This window comes from Miscanthus floridulus, chromosome 8, assembly GCF_019320115.1.
Source record: "Miscanthus floridulus cultivar M001 chromosome 8, ASM1932011v1, whole genome shotgun sequence".
Taxonomy (NCBI): domain Eukaryota; kingdom Viridiplantae; phylum Streptophyta; class Magnoliopsida; order Poales; family Poaceae; genus Miscanthus; species Miscanthus floridulus.
This window is the reverse complement of record NC_089587.1, coordinates 207,021,972-207,039,744: the sequence shown is the minus strand read 5'-3', so window position 1 is coordinate 207,039,744 and position 17,773 is coordinate 207,021,972. Positions and strand designations below refer to the sequence as shown.

Sequence of the window (17,773 nt, the reverse complement as noted above, 5' to 3'; positions counted from 1 at the left end):
CTCTCCGTTGAGAGGGCTGCGGACGACCCAGCGAAGGTCAGCCCTAGAGGATACCACGAAGGTCACTCTAGCCGGAGTCTTTTCCAACTTCTTTTTCTCCTTCGACTAGTTGATTCCGAGGCGGTGGAATCGACCGTTACAAACTTTTCGAGGCACGCCATAATCTCTCGGGTGCTCTCTGGCGACGCCTAACCATCTAGGACCGAAGAGTCCAAGAGTAACAAATGTGAATCACGAAATAGACAATATGCACAAGTGCTCAAGTGGTGGCTTGCTCTCTTTTTCAAATTCTCTCTTAACCCACAAATGGATTTTGCTATTTGGATCACACACTCACTAAGAGAGGGTTTGGAAGAGTTGGCAAGGCTCAAAACGTGTATAGAAACCAGCAGAATCAGCAGCCTCCAAAGGTGGAGGCTTGGGAGTATTTATAGCCCCCTTGGAAAAACTAGCCGTTGCCATACCAGACACGTTCGGTATGACTTACACTACGCCAACGGTAACTAAGTTACAGTGTCAATGTGAGGCGTTGGAACTCCCGATGAATGCCGGAACTCTCGACTCACGTTGGAACTCCCGACCCTCAGCATATTTGAAAACTAAGTAACTGAGTTGAAGTTTGTGAGTTGTCGGAACTCCCGACTCATGCCGGAACTTCCGACCGTCGGAACTCCCGACTCTCAGGGCATTTGAAAACTAGCCGTTGGCCTCTGATCGTCCATACCGGACACGTCCGGTATGAATACCACAGTGAACTCTCCAAGTCAGTTAAAGCGCGAGACGTCAGAACTCCCAACCATTGCCGAAACTCCCGACCGTCGGAACTCTCGACTTATGTCGGAACTCCCGACGAACCAACCCGAGAACAAAAATTTTACCATTGCTGGGCAAATACCGGACACGTCCGGTATTTCCAGACCAGCAAGAAATCAGTTAGCTCTTTTGTCTCTCAAATACTCAAAACTCATATGGGTTGACTTGAGCACTTATGAAACATTATCTATCAACATGATGCATCCATCTTAATAGTACGACACACCTATTAAATTCAAGATTAAAGGAAAAACGAATTTATACCGCTTGAGTTGACCTCTTTTGAATTAATGCCGTCTCTTTCAATCTTCATCAAGTAAGGGTGCCAACATGTTGATATTGATCTTGTCACTTGAGCATAGCCATCTTTAGCACATGATTTGATTCCATTCATCAAATATGAATAACTCCAAATGCATCAAGTCACTTCAAACACTTTGTCCAATATAGATTTGATCCTCCACATCAATATGACCATCGTAGCTTGATTAGTACCTCAACTAAATGCAAGTACTTCCTTCTTCATCCTAGCTAGGTTCTTCGGCCGCTAAGCCGTCGCTTGCCCTTCACCCTTGCTTAGTACCTCGAAGCCTTTCCTTGCTATCTTCACCATCTCAAGCCATCAAGTCACATCTTGTGTTGAATCAACCATTCATTTGCATTGTTATCTTTTTCATTTCAATTTAGCAAGCTTCAAATATGAGACCATTCCATATGCAATCCCTCATGTCTCATTAATTAATTCTTACGAGCTTGCTTTCACATAGAACATGAAAATCCCACAATAAATAAGCATTTGCATGAATTTCATTTGCATTGTTGTCTTGTGCTTGAACTAGATTGTTTATACAACAACACATCATTTTGGCTTTCATTAAGTACCTGTGAGATAACCTATTACCTGTCCACACTTAGCAAAAGGGTTAGACCTTTAATCACGTTGTCATTTAATTATCCAAAACCCACTCAAGGGCTAGATGCACTTTCAGTAACTAACTATTTGTTGACTTACATTTTATAGGTTCTTAAAGAAACTCACGAAACTCAATGTTTAATTGTACCAATACATTAATAGTATGAAAAATAACTTATGATATATTTATGAGCAAAGATTTCTCTATTTTTAACGGGAGAAAAATCTATCAACATTATATTTTTAATTTCTCTATTTTATGAGCAAAGATTTCTCTATTTGCCAACATTAACTTATATTATCGATGTCATGGACATCATAGAATAAATCATACATTTTAAATTTTATAAAAAGGGTAAAATATAAATAGATATGTACCATTCGTATCCTCATATACCAATAATTTTTTTCCTCATGTTGTAACACACAAAGTTTGCTAGTACAATGTAAAAGGAGCTTTACTCCATCCTAGTCTGCCTCTAGCCTTTTCTCACCATGGTCCCACCATGCCTCTCCTCCTCGATACCAAGCCCCCTCCTCATGTTGCGGTCGATCTCCTCCTCCGCACGATGCTTGTCTTCCACGAAACCGCCGCCCTCCTCCTCCCACACTCTACCACTCCATTGTCAGGCTCGCTCCTTCCTGTTACTACAGAGTTCGGTCCTCCTCCGTGTCGTTGGGGGCCTCCTGTCCGCGCTTTACCTATACACCGCCACCAGACATCTCTCTCCCTATGCTAGTGGCATTGGAGCACGCTACAGTGGGGTATGGGAGCGCACAACTATGGTAGGACATGCCGTAGGAGGAGTCGAGGAGGAGGTGGCCTTAAGAGCAAGGCTAATAATACAGTCAGCAGCCTGGCTGTAAGGGTCTTTCTAGCCTTCTCTCAGCCCACCTGTATAGCAGTTAGTTCTTCATTATTAATACATGGTCCACTTGTCTCTCTCATAAAGTTTTTCGGTTCTTGTGTCTAAGTCGGCTGTAAGCTTACAGCCCGCTTCTCTTCTCTCTCCTCTCCTCTCTCCTCCACCTCAGCACTCAACCGCCCTACATCATGCTATTATACTTGCTCTAAGCTCTAGCAGCGCGCTGTCCGCGACATTGAAGATGAAGACGCACCTGTGGGAGTCCCCAAACGATAAGATTCTTTGCCCTAAGATTCTTATTGAATTTGATGGTGGGAGAAAGACAACTTTAATTCAAAGGCCCCTTTGCTGAAAAAACAAGCCGAAACATTGTTCCGGCTAATTTGTTGCGAGAAGAGAAACACTGTTCCAGCTAAAAAAACAAGCTGAAAAAGATGGATTATAAGAGAAGCGAACATGGACTGTGGTTGAAATAAGTTGTCCTAAACAGGACCGTATCAAAATACTTGATGTTGATTGTAAGAATCTCCCCCGAGAATCCTATTGTTTTTATGTTACTCCCTCCGTACCTAGGTACTTGATGTTTTAGGACTTTTGAGACAGATTAGTGGTATATGAAAATTGATTAGCTATGTATCCCTATTTGTTGAAGGTGATCCACGCTAATTACTAATAATAATAATAAAAATAAGTCACTAATTTAAAGTAATGCATGGACACGTACATAACGCAATAGCAGGCGAGGTGAGGATGCTGAATTGCTGATACGTGCCCAATCATGCCTTCACTCATGATGAACTAAGCATTAAGCTAAACTTTACGAGACATTTTTTTAATCTAAAACATCAAACTTTTATCACACAAAAAGAGTATCATTCTTCTATCTCACTCTAATAGTTTATTTTTAGGAGATCCAAACATACATTTGCTCGTGATGAACCAGCCCCTGGACTGGATTAATGCTAAGTTGATGCAGCTGTGCAGCAAATCATTACATTATAAGAAGCATATTAGTGGTTCGATCCGGAGTATCAGCACGCCGGCATAAAAAACTTTACCTGAGGAAATCACGCGCTGTTCCATGGAAATTCATCCTCTCCGGCTGCTGACTGCACGCTGCGCAGGGCAACTCGGTTCTATTCAGAAGCAACAGCGGTTCGGCGGCGACCGACGCGAGGCGAGCGCCGAGCCTGCCCCTGCTCTCCACGCTACCCGGCGAGGCCGCGGCCTCCGCGTTGATCCACTCAAACCTCTGCGGTGGTTATTCCGCTTCCGCCCCAGTGTAACCTTTTCCAATTCCAAACGCGGTCTCGTTTAACGACTCGCCCCACCGGTGAATCCAACGAATCCCCCTCGTCCGCCACGGGCCAGGATGCCTCTGCCCCCAGTCTGGTCGTTTTTGCCTGGCTCGTTTTTTTTTTCGGCCAGAGCAGTGTTTTTCTCTCGTAAAATTCCAGTAAAATCCGGTGTGAACAGTGCCCATTTCAGTCCAGCCGAACAACGTGCAGCAACACAACCCGGTCCGCCGATCCGGAGGCGCCCGCGAGGCCGCGACCAAGCTGTCCGCGGCTAGAAAAGTACGGCGTGGACCGGGTCGCCCTTCAGCGCGGTTTAAATACAGCTCAGACGCTCTGAGTGCCCGCCCACCGAGCTCGCAGATCGCAAACCAGCTCACAGCTCAGCGAGCAACGACCCCAAGATCACACACGCAGACACAACACACTAGCGCACGCGCATACACGCAGGCAGGCAGCCAAGCACGCTCGGAGGCAGAGGAAGCTGCCGAGAATGCCGGGCTGCCTCGGCGGGAAGCAGATGGACGGCGCCGCAGCGCCCGGCGTGCACCCGCGGTACGTGCCGGAGCGGGGGCAGGTGCTCAGGGGCGTCCTGGGCGCACTCTTCGGCTGCTTCCGCCCCGCCAAGACCCGGCCTCTGCCGCGGTGAGCGGCGAGCGCCGCTGGAGTTTTCGACCGGAGAAGGGCGCGGCATGCAATGGACAGCTCGTCCCGGAGGACCGCGAATGGAGGGCCTGGAACTGAAGCCATGAGGCTGACATCTTTCCTTTCTCCATCCATTAGTAACTAGTCTAGTCACTGCTAATGTACTTAGTTTGACGAGGAGCTTTCTCGTCGAAGTTTTCCTTGTTGCTGCGTGCCTGCGTGAGCTCAGTTGTTCGACTGTCCATTAACCAGGGTTATTATTTGCCCCATGAATTGTGCCGTGAGCTCTGTTTCTGGCGCTTAATTCGACTGAACGCAGAGGCATAAGAGAGGGATAATAAACGAAAGGGTTGCGTGTCTGCGACACCAGACAACAAAAACAAACTTCTATACGTACTCCTATACTTATACTTAAAAAGAACAGGAACAAGAAGACGAGAAACCGTCAGCGAGGGTTATAAACTGAGACTTGCTTTCGAAGAAAGGACTGCATCTGCATAAGACAGGACAAAATAAAAATGATGAGAAAAGTCCGAAAGTCAAAGTCAGCCTTTAGACTTGGCTTTTTGGACTTGTCTTTAGTCCTTTCTCTCTCTAGTCTCTGTCGCTATGGTGGGGGTTGGTGCTGGGATCCATCTGCAGTTTGTCATGGCTGCAGTTGTAGTGAGATTAAAAATTTGACCACTATATAGTCCCTTACATATACTTCCTTCATTTGAAAAAAAAATTTTTTTTAACATAGTATCAAGTTAAATTATTTTAAATTAGCTAAGTTTATATAAAAAGAAATCTCGATACCAAATAAGTGTTATCAAATTCGTCATAAGATATACTTTTATTGTTATTTTTTATTATAAGTATCAATACTTTTTTCAATAAATTTGATTTGACTATAGAAATAGGGTTAGAAATATGTCCTTTTTCGGAAAAGAGGTGGTATTTGCTAGCGTTGCTCGTTGCATGTGAACCAGACAGTTCTTCAGAAAGTTGACCCAGAAGTCGACGCCTAGCGAGCTTTTGTCACCTTGGCACCTCCTAGGCCAGCTGGCACTCTGTCGTCACTCGTCAGTCGTCACACGGGACCAGGGGTGGATCCAGGGCCCGGGCTGCCTGGGCTGCAGCCCAAGACGAGTCTATGTAGCCCCTTTAACATATGTGGTGTTTAGCCTAAAAAACTATGATCTTAAATAGACAAAAGGAGATCTAGAAAGCAAGATCAGACTGTTTTGAACGTGAATCAGCAACTCAATCCGGGGCGTAGCCCCATTCTGAATCCGCCCCTGCACGGGACTCCAGTGCTGCTGTATGCAGAGAAAAGGTTTCTGATGGCTGAAACAACTTGCGACCAACAAATACTAGTATTCCGTTTTCACACCGATTGGCGTATAGTATATATATACACGTCCTTTGCTCCTCCTGTTGGCCCCATTCGGCTTACCCCATATTCGGCTTGTTCGGTTTGTTTTTTCGATTAAAACAGTATTTTTTTCTCATAATAATTCAGTCAGAATAGTATTTTTCAGCCAGTTTGAGCCAAAATTCAGCTAACCGAATGGGCCGTTGTCTTCACGATTGCTCTACTTCTACTCCCGTCGCCGCTTACAGTCCTTGTCTCCCAGACCTGGTGACAGCCGATCGATTCTCCACTCTGAACGGACACGCCTAGACACTGCCAGTGTGAAATCTGAAAAAGTGGACGATGACTAGACCGTCCATGATCCGCCACGACCCCGTCCGCCGTCGCGACTCGCGAGCCGGTCTGCTTCCAAGGACGGCATGCGATGCATGCATTGCATATCTGCATGGTCGATGGTTCGGGGTCGAGGTTCAGTGCACGACGAACCTGTCGTAATCCTTTCACAGCAAATCAACAACTTATCATCTCAGAAATCAACCAGCGAACATGCTCACGTACATACATATATTCTAGTCTCGTAGCAAAGTTGCAAAGATGACGCGGACCGCCAGAATTCCTTGCACTTGAGCTCACCACGGCAACCGCATGCGATGCGACGGGTCCGGTGCCACGCACGGCCGGCCGGCCGGCCGGGGGTATGCTTTTGGTCTGCATGGGTCCGCACCGTGGATTTCGGTGGCCTGCAGGCTTGCAAAACCAACGGTGTTTTGTGTTCAGTGCTCCAAACACAACACAATCATAGGAGTAACAACCTGCGCACTCCCTCGGTCCCTCTACCAAAGCTGCGGTGGTGACTGCTGACAGAAATCCATGGCGCTTTTGCTCGCATAGTCGCATCAGGTCAGGTAATCAGGCTGAAAAGAGCAGCGAAAGCGCTCGGGTGGATGACAGAAGGGTGCGCGGCAGGCACGCACCTGCACCTTTCGCCGCCGCAATCCGGAGGGGAGGGGGCCCCACGCGGCGAGCTTTTCCCACGGCCCCGGCCGGGGACAGGTGGCGCGCCCGGCCCCCAGCTATAGTTGGTCAAACGGGCAATAGCATGGGTACGGCCAGGCACGTTACTACATGGCACGGTAGACTAGTCGTGCCGTGCCGGTTAGTGCCATCGTGTCGAGGTACCAGCCTAGACACGGTACTATTGAGTCTTAGCCGTGCCGTGCCGTGCCACTGGGCACGACGGCCCAGCAGTGCCCGTGCTGGCACTGGTACTATAAGTGGTCAACACATCAAACTGATCAGAATATCAGGGACAATAACTTCATCATCTCAATCTTAAGTACATATTCTTAAAGTATCATAATATCAGAACAGCTCCGCGGCGTCCTCGCGCAGGTCGTCCTCATCATCATCTCCGGCCAACCCGCACAACCGCCTCTCTTGGTTGGAACCGACCTCAAGCGTCTCGTCGTCGGATCCAGCCATCGCCACTCGTCGACGCCCCGGTCCCTAAATGGCTTCAAACAAAACAGAGCAAGGGTTAGTAGAGATTGAGGGTTAGGGTTAGGGATTGAGCAAGGGTTAGGTCGACGGCGACTTACCTTCAAAGCCGGAGCACCAGAGTCGCAGACGAGGTCGACGAGGCACGGATCCGGCGAGGTCGACGACGAGGGATGGATCCGGCGAGGAAACCGACGGATTCGGCAAGGTCGACGACGGATCCGTCGAGGACGAATCGAGAACAAGGGTTAGGGTTAGGGATTGTGCCAGTGCCGGCCAACGGTGGCTCCAGAGGCCACCAGAGAACGAGAAGAAGAGAGGAAGTCGAAGGCGAGAGAGGAGAGCGAGTCGCCGAGAGATGAGAGCAAATGAATTAGGGCGACGGAGCAAGATGCAGCCGGCCGACCGGGACGGGTTTTATACCCCCTATTCCAACGACCGGATCCAACGGTTCGATGGGAGCGAGGCTGGAGATTCGACGGATCCGGCGAGGATGAAGCGAGATCAAGGATTAGGGTTAGGGATTGAGCTAGGATTAGGATTAGGGATTGTGCCAGTACCGGCTAGCGGTGGCTCCATAGGCCACCGGAGAGCGAGAAGAAGAGAGGACGTCGGAGGCGAGAGAGTAGAGCGAGTCGCCGACGCGGCGACGCGTCTACACTGACTCGCCGAGAGAGGAGAGTGAGGCGAGAGAGGAGCGGGCGAGACGGCGCTGCGGGGGAGAGCCAAGAGAGGAGAGCCGAGAGAGTGAGAGCAAATGAATTAGGGCGACGGAGCGAGACACGGTCGGCCGACCGGGACAGACGGTTTTATACCCCAAATTCCAACGGCCGGATCCAACGGTGATGAGCCGTGCCGCTGCCGGGCCTACCCATATAGCGTGCCGTGCCCGGACCTGTACTATAGACTAGAATGGTGGCCTAGGCATGGCACTAAGGCCAGGCCGTGCCGAGCATTGGCACGAAGACCGTTGGGCTGGACCATTTCTGAGCCGTGCTATTTAGTGCCGTGTTTAGGCCGACCCGTAGTGTCCGGGTCAAATGGCCTATACCCCCAGCCCACCGCTCCTTCTCTGCAACTTTCCCTCGGGCCTTGTTTAGATTGCAAGTTTTTTTACTCTCTCCATCACATCAAATCTTTGGACATATGCATGGAGTATTAAATGTAGATAAAAAAATAACTAATTACACAGTTTGATTGTAAATTACGAGACGAATCTTTTAAGCCTAGTTAGACCATGATTAAACAATAATTATCAAATACAAACAAAAAATGCTACAGTACACAATAGTGATTCTAACCCCGATCTAAATGAGCCCTCGCTCCGCCCCAAATCCCAAGAACTGACGGGGGGCATCGGCGCACCCACGCAAAACTGTAAAAGAAGCTTCCACTCGCTCGCTCGCTCCCAGTAGGCCAGCCAGCAAGTAGCTCAGTTCACCACCACCACTTCACCGCCCCAGGCCAGCCAGACTTCCCCCATCAGGCGAATCCGTCCGTCCACCCGTCGCCGTCGCCGTCGCCGTCGCCATCGCGCGCCACTTCCCCTGCAGTTCTCGCCTTTTTCTCCCTCCTTTCACTCGCTGCCGGCTCGGCATCGACGTGCATCCTCGGCGCGCACGCCACTACGCCACACCGGCCGCAGGAGCGAGCAGGCAGCGGCAGCGCAGTGCTATAAAATGGGGACGCACGACACAAGCCGCGGCCTCACTCTCCCGGCGTCCTCGCGCTCCCCACCTCAGCTTAGCTTCAGCCCGCCGCTCTCCAAGGTAACCAACGCCATGAGCCCCGGAGGTGCGCGCGTGGGGGACGGCGGCGGCGGCGGTGGCGATGGCAACAAGAAGCCGCTCCCGCCGACTCCGGGAACACATCCGCGCTACATCCCCAAGAGAGGGTCGGTACTGAAGGGGATCGTTCGCGGCGCGCCGGGCCTCATCTCCACGCTGATCGGCGCGCCGGCGAACTCCGGCGGCCACCGCGTGCGCCCGGCGCCGCCCGGGGAAGGAGGTGATGATGGCGCGGAGCAGGGGAAGTAGGTGGGTGCGAGTGGGATTTGTCTGCGCACTCTACGGTGACGATCGGCTCTCGACGGCCCAATCTTTTATCTGGGCCGTCCGTTCAAGTTACCCCCTGCCTGCTGCTTGTTTGTGTTGTCGTAGCATCTTTGCAGTACGATTTGTTCTACTCTTTTACGCATCGTGGGTCTTGATGTTTATACATCCTGTCTCGAGTTACTACCAGTGCTTCTAGTGCCTGTGCTGTGATTTTTGTTTCTGCAGATGATTTTTGACCAGCTGAGCAGGTATCTCAGGTGCCATGCCACCAATAGTCACTTCAGTTTCCTTCTGTTTAGTGTTTCCCGATTTCTGAGATGTTTCATTCCATAAGAAGCTTGCATGAGTACTTGGTCCATTGGCCATACTAAGCGCGTGTTTAGTTTCAGGAAGTTGGAATTTTGGGCTACTGTAGCACTTTCATTTTTATTTGGCAATTAGTGTTTAAACATGGACTAATTAGGCTCAAAACGTTTGTCTCGTAATTTCCCATCAAACTGTGCAATTAGTTTTTTTCGCGTGTTTAGTTTCAGGAAGTTGGAATTTTGGGCTACTGTAGCACTTTCATTTTTATTTGGCAATTAGTGTTCAAACATGGACTAATTAGGCTTAAAACGTTTGTCTCGTAATTTCCCATCAAACTGTGTAATTAGTTTTTTTCGTCTACATTTAATGCTCAATGCACGAGCCGTAAACATTCGATGTGATGGCTGCTATAGCATTTTTTGAGATTTTGGGTTGGAAAACATGGGTTAACATGAAAACGAATGAAAAAGCAAACTCTGCTGGTTCAAGCATCTGTGTGTGCAGCTAGTAAAAGCTTTGATGCGACTACCAACGCTGCACGGGATGATCTCCAGGAAGATGCCATGCGAAATTATCAGAATTTACATGCATTTCACGGACTGACAATTTTTTAGTTCCAGGTTCCAGCGGTCCAGGCGGTGGTTTTTTTTTTTAAATAAAAGATAGGAGCTCTGATATTCAATTAAGATGAAAAAGAGGCAGTGCCTAAACACCAAGGTCCGAAGACGGAAGAGGAGAAAACACGTCACGCACTGTTAATTTTACCCCTCATCAAAGTTGAGTGCCGCCTTTGCACTATGTCCTCTTTGGTAAAAAACGCCACCTGCTGTGCCGCCCTGTGCACATTTTCGAAGATTCTTCTATTCCTCTCCTTCCACAAATTCCACATAATGTATATCACCATGCCATTGAACCGCATGCGGTCTTGCTTTTGAATCTTGCTTGCCGCCTGCTCCCACCATTCGGCAATTGAGGCAGGGTCCTGTTGTGGCCATTGCACAACAAAGTTCTCCCAAGCTAGCACTTGATCCCAGACAGCTTTTGTGAAGGGGCAAAGCAAGGAGAGATGAAGCCCATTTTCCAGAGGACCATTACATAAGACACAATGTTCCTGGTGCGGCCAACTCCTCTTTTGTAGATTTTTTGGCGTTAGAATTTTATCATGCATGAGGATCCAGGCGTGTATCTTGCACTTATTCTCCGATCGTGCCTTCCAAATGAGCTCATGTTGGAACTTTCGATGTGAGCCTCGGAACTATATCATGTATGCCTAACTGATGGAGTAGGCACCGCCAGCCGTCCATTTCCAAATAATTGTGTCTTGCACATTGGGCTGCTGCTGAACATTTTGTAATCTAATCCATAGGCCAACAAATTCTTGGAATTGTGTTGTTGTGGTGATATGTGCTCGTAGTGCTCTAATCCAGTTGCCATTGTGTAATTTCTGACGAACCGTCATGTTCTTCCTGTGCACCAGCTTGAATAGTTACGGCGCTAGATACCTAGGTGCCTCGCCCTCTAGCCAGTTGTGGTGCTAGAAACGTGCTTTGTCACCATTGCCAATTGTGACTGTGGTAGAGGAGTTGAATAGGAGACGATCTGTGTCATTGCAGGGGACTTCCGTTCGCACCCAAGGCTTCCAGGTGGTGGATTTACCTTTTCTTTTCTTTTTTGAAAGACTGGGTTTACTTGACCTATCCTTCTTTTGTCAGAATCTCTTCTAGAGCTCGTAATTCTCAAGTTGAACACGAGATGTCACAGCTTGTTCATGGAGTTTAGTTTGTCCAATGCCAATTGCATTGGCGGAAAAATTACTCCAACTTGTTCCACCACGAATCGCTTGTAAAGGTCGAGCCGTTGAACCAATCGAATCTTGCTGGAATGCAATTTTACATGCAGACCAAAGTTCATGCAACTATGCCACCATGATTCTGTCATCCAATGTCAAAACCCATATGCGAACTGCGGATAATATGTTTAGGGTTACAATTTTATCCCATTGGTACACAAACTATGTAAAAGCATACTCTACACCTCTAACGCTGTTTTTGCCCCTGAATCGGATACTGCAGATGCTAAAGAAAAAAAATAGAAAGAAATGATAATCAATCTGCGCACAACCATTTCCGTTTGTTTCTGTCGTATCCTACCCCTGGCCCTCACTCGAAGCCAATCACCTCCATGGACCATGGCTATGGCTGCATATATCAGGATATTTCTCAGGTTCTAGGTTTTGAGCAAATGGTTGGATCAGAAATCATTTCTGACATAGGTGGCATCGTCCGAGTGGGATTCCAAACGGGCCGTCGCGGTCGCCGCGCCCTCATCGCGTATGGCGTCACCTCGCGGCTGAAGGCGTCGCCTAGGCGTCGATTTTGCTGAGGCGGACGCCGCTGGACGGAAAAGCACGCGGGAAAGAGCAGCGCCGCGCGCGCGCGGGAAAAGAGCGAAGCGATGCGCGCGCGTGGGAGAAGAAGCTGCGCACCTACACCTCCCGCCAACCCAATCCCCATCGCGTCAGTTGAGAGAGGGAGAGGGAGAGGGAAAGGAAGGAGAGAGGAAGAGAGAGGAGGGCGGCGGCACACCTGGAATCCGGCGCGGCGCAGGCGACTGCCCCCGCGCCAGTCCGGCCCATCCGCGACCCGCCTGTGCGAGCGCAACTCCGTCCCGTCCGCGACTCCAGCCCTGTCTGCGACCGACTCCCGCTCCGTCCGCCGTGACCCGCGACCGACTCCGGCCCCGTCCCCAACCGCGACTTTGCTCTGCGACTGCGTGATTGGCAGTTACGTCCTCCCCTCCTCTTTCCTCTGCCGCTCTACGGCTCTCCTCTTGCTCCTCCTTCTTCCTCTGCTCTTCCTCCGCCTCGTTCCTGTAAGGAAAATGGACCCTTGGCCCATTTACTCCCTCCCCCCATGAATAGAAGGCGCAACTCCCTCCAACGCAAAGACCAAGATGCGAATTAAATGTCGGGCCTCCAAATTACTATGACGCTGCATGCGTGCATGCAAAAAAACCGGCTGCCCAATTAGCTTCCACATGAAATCAATTAGCGTGTTGTCTTGTGGCCCCAATCGCTTCATTTTCTCGGCCTCATAGGCCATGCGACCGTGCATGCATAGGAACCGAGGAGTCAATTAGGCAACATAATAAATACTGCATGCGTGTAAAGACTTGGCCGCTAATTATGTATTATATAGGTTTTTATATACTTCGTTGAATAGGTTTTTATATGCTTTCTCCATGCATTATATAGGTTAAACTCTCTTGTGCAATAAATTGCTAATTATGCATATGCTTTGCTTTCCACCATATGTATGCATACTTTTAGGGGGAGCTTAGTCTATATAATGTGAGAGTCAAATTTTGTGATCCATTTCACTCTTTATACAAAGGATCACGAAATTTGACCCTCCCTTGTGCTACTAATGTCTTCCTTTTCGGTGTTTGATGCCAAAGGGGGAGAATTTGAAGGACCAAAGGCAAGCATCAAGTTGATGTCTACAAGTGGTAATGGTCCGAGAAAGGGAGGAAAGTGAATTATGGATTAGTCTAAGTAATGGGAGAATTTTTTTAGATAGGCTTTAATCCATAATATCACATGGGGACATTTGCAAGGGCAAGACATGCTTTTAAGTAAAGTTTTAATTGGTATCTGTCAATTAGTATCATATAACCTTGCCCTTTGCATTGCAACCTAGCAAGTAGGTAGTTTTTAACTTCCAAATTCTATTTATTTGCTTGCTTTGGTTGTGTTGGCATCAATCACCAAAAAGGGAGAGATTGTAAGGAAAATGGACCCTTGGCCCATTTACTTTGGATTTTGGTGTTTGATGACCAACACAACCAAATTGGACTAATGAATTTGCAAGTGTTTATTTTGTAGTTTAATAGGGTGCAAGACATGACTTGGACGAAGGCGACGTGATGATCCGATGATCAACACCTTAAGAAAGACCTTAGGAGCACAGGAAAAGACCCAAGATATCAAGCAAAGTCCAAGCATGAAGATAGGAACCAAGCCGTACGCAAGATCGCGAAGAAACGAGCTCGCAGAGGCGACCGGACGCTGGACCGGACGCTGGAAGCGCGACCGGACGCTGGACCGGTGGCTCGGCAGACAGGCGACCGGACGCGAGGACCGGACGCTGGCGGCAACCGACCGGACGTAGAAACGCAGCGTCCGATCGAGTACAGAGAGGTTCCAGACACGCGAAACTGCGACCGGACGCGTCCGGTGGCAGGCGACCGGACGCTGGCAGCGTCCGATCGGTAGTTCGCGGCTGCAACGGTCGGGACGACCGGACGCGTCCGGTCAGGACGATCTCAGCGTCCGGTCAATAGCAGAATTGTGGGAGTTCAACCCCAACGGCTACTTTCTCAGTGGGGCTTATAAATACAATCCCCAACCAGCCATTTGAGTGTGTGGAGCTGAAGAAACATACCAAGGGTGTTTATACACCATTTTAGTGATCTCCACTCGCTAAGTGCTTAGTGTTTCATTAGGTGATTAGCGTAGGTGCTTTGCGAAGTGCTTAGGTTGATTAGACCACCGCTTATGCGCTTGCTCTAGGTGTATGCCTAGTGTTTAGTGAGGTTTGCATACCTCTTGCCACCCCGTGCTTGCGAGCACAAGAGTTGTACATCAAAGGGGCTTGAAGTCTTGCGAGATCGCACCAACCGCGTTTGTGGTGCGGCCGCCACAGTGTACCGAAGGGAACAAGGCCTGCGGCGTTTCGGCCGGAAGCTTGATAGTGAAGACGGTGGGGAGCATCCGGGAGAGGCTTACCGGAAGGCACATCGGAGACCCACTTGCGCGTGGAGAAGGTCCGAGGCTATCCACGGAGGTACTCGACCGGGAGCTTGGCCCTTGCGAGGGGCTCTAACGAGGACTAGGGGGAAGCTTGCGCGCTTCTCGATACCTCGGTAAAAATACCGGAGTCGTCAATGGGAGTTTGCATATCTCTACCTTGCTCTTTAAGCTTCCGCGTTTACATTGATCATTTTATTATCATTTTCGGTAGAGATAGCAACACACTAGCAAAACCGTAGTTGCACATCTAGGTAGATTATCTTTTGCATAGATTTTGCTAGAGGTAGAAAAAGAGGTCATAGTTTAGAGTTAGAATCTTAAGTTGCCTAATTCACCCCCCCCTCTTAGGCGTCCACGTGTCCTACAAGTGGTATCAGAGCCGGTTGGCTCATATTTGAACCTTTGGCTTAACCGCCGTTAAGCTGACGCTATTATAGAGTGGTTGGGATGGATACCGCTAGGCCTCCACAATTTGACGGTACTAACTTCCCATACTATAAAGCTAGAATGGCTTGCCACCTTGAGGCGGTTGATTTGGGTGTATGGAGAGTCACTCGTGACGGGATGAAACCCATCAAGAATCCCGAAAAACCCACAAAGAGTGATGAAAAAGAAATGCATTTTAATGCTAGAGCTAAGAATTGCTTGTTTGAATCATTTAGCATAGATGTGTTTAACCAAGTATTCACCTTAAATACGGCACATGAAATTTGGTTAAAACTTCAAGAGCTCCATGACGGTACAAGTAATGTCCGTGAGCAAAAACATTGTCTAGCTAAACAAAATTATGATTCCTTTGCTATGAATGATGATGAGCTTGTTCGTGATATGTATTCTCGATTGAATCTAATTATCAATTAGCTCCATTCAATAGGATTATTAAAGCTAGATGATGCGGACATCGTGAGGAAGACCATCTCCGTTCTACCACAAAAGAAATATGCAAGCATCATCACCATCCTTCACAACATGGAGAACTTGAGCACCATGACCCCGGGCATTGTCATTGGCAAGCTAGTGGCATTTGAAATGTCACGTAAGATGGGTCAAGGAGAAGCATCTTCATCAAGCAAAGGCAAAGCTCTCGCTTGTAGCGAAAAGAAAAAGATGAAGGGCAAGAAAGTTGAGTCAAGCTCAAGCTCAAGCTCCTCAAGTGAAGAAGAAGAAGATGAGGATGATGATGATGATGAACAAGAATTAAGTGATGATGATCAATCTTCCTCCTCCACCTCTGACCTTGATGAAGAATCAATCAAATTAATCAACAAGGTGGAGAAGATGATCCAAAGGCTCAATGTCAAGGGTGTGCCCATTCAAATTCAAGATCTCATTTTCACCAATCAAAGAAATGAGCAAAGAAAGAGAGGATGCTACGGATGCGACGAGATGGGGCACTTTGTGGAAGTTTGTCCAAATAAGCCTACACCTAAGACAAAGAAGAAGGCGTGCAAGAACAAAGCCCTCACAACAATAAGGTCATGAGATGATTCTTCAAGTGAAGAAGAAAACCATCACAAGAGGTGAGGTCACAAGCACTCATCATCAAGCTCTTCTCGTGTGTGCCTTATGGCACAAGGTAACAAAAGCTCATCCTCTAGTGAGAGTGATAGTGATGATGATTTGCCTTCTTACAATACAATTGTGCAACAAAATCTTAAATATGCTAAAGTTTGCACTAGTCAATAAAAGAAGCTCAAAACTTTAAAAGAAGAGCTAGGTAGTTCACAAGAAGCATACAAGAATTTGCTTGAACAATATGAAAACTTTGCAAATCTCAATGTTGAACTATCTACTAAAATTGAGCAACTTGAGGCTAGTGCAACAACAAGTGCATGCACAATTAATGATAAGCAACTTGAAAAGAAAAATGAAAAATTAAAAAGAAAAGTTAGCTAGCTCATAAAATGATTATCAAAATTTGCTTGCTAAAATGGAAATCATGTGCAAACATTGTGATGAGCTAACAAATAAAGTTGCTAATCTTGAGGCCGTCAAAAATACCCCCACCAAGGCATCTAAAAGAAATGACATAATTAAAAAGGATGCATCTACCTCTTGCAATGATTTATGTTTAAACTCACCTTTGTGCAACCAAGCTTGTGTTGAGAAAGTGATTGTAGATACATGCACACAAGAGGTTGCAAAAGAAAATGAGCAACTCAAGCAAGAAGTAGCTCGCCTCACCAAGGACTTGACTCAAGTGAAAGGCAAAGCAAAGCAAACCCAACTTCATCAAGATAACACCGTCAAGGGAGTGAAGAAGCTTGATGAAGGACAAATCGTGGTTTGCTACGTGTGCCACAAAGAAGGCCACAAGTCCTATGAATGCAAGGTGAAGAATGGGGGAGGAGCAAAGAAGAAGGAGAAAAAGCAAACAAGCAAGCTCTCCAACACCTACACCAATAAGGTAGACAAGAAGGCCTCCACACCTTATCTCTTGAAGAAAAAGAAAAATGACAAGGTGGTGGCCATCAAGGTGAACAAGCAAGCCAACAATGGGATCAAACGCTTTTGGGTGCCAAAGGAAATCATTTCCAACATGAAGAGCACCAAGAAGGTTTGGATCCCGAAAGGGAAGTAAGAAGTCCGTCAGACCACGGGGAATTTGGAGACTTGGCAAAGTATGGGTGCATTTCATGGGGTGCATCATGATGGACAAAAACATTGCCAAGTGGGTTAGTGAATACTATGGACCAAAATTCCCCTTTCCATGTTAGGTAACTAGATGTTATTGCTTTTAAATTGGTACATCTTGCAATTAGTTTTTCCTACAATTGGTATCTTTAAGCATCTAGTTACTTTTTATGCCTAGGTTTGCTTTTGCATGCTTATATCTTTTATCATGCATACACTAGGTATATCTTATGGTAGGATTGCTCGGTCTCATTTTTCAACCCTTGAAGCAAACCTACATGGTTTAAAATTGCTTACAAGCACGGCACATAGCTTGTCTTACTTTTGTTCATCTAATATGTGCCAAAGTCCAAATTATAGATAATCTCTCCCGGATATCTTTTTAAAAATGATTCTCACATTCATGAGATGTCATCTTTCAAGTGGTATTTTTTATTCTAAAATCAATGTGCATGATTTCTACAATGTATTATATATTTGTGTGCACATATTTAGGGGGAGTATTTCTACAACTTGGATGCTTTGAGACTAACACTTTTTAAATAGTATCAACTTTTCAAACCTATCACATGTGTAGTAGTCT

General features: G+C 47.5%; 1 protein-coding gene across 1 annotated transcript; it reads left to right on the top strand.

Annotated features, from left to right (window-relative positions):
* Window positions 1-8,861: 8,861 nt before the first annotated feature.
* LOC136474718 (uncharacterized) lies at window positions 8,862-9,738 on the top strand. Its single transcript, XM_066472280.1, has one exon. It carries the CDS (start codon window positions 9,066-9,068, stop codon window positions 9,420-9,422), a length of 357 nt encoding a protein of 118 aa, XP_066328377.1. The 5' UTR covers window positions 8,862-9,065; the 3' UTR covers window positions 9,423-9,738.
* Window positions 9,739-17,773: the final 8,035 nt, after the last annotated feature.

What these genes read in the sequence shown, in the direction of transcription:
- LOC136474718 (XM_066472280.1), top strand. Translation starts at nt 9,066, where the DNA reads ATGGGGACGCACGACACAAGCCGCGGCCTCACTCTCCCGGCGTCCTCG.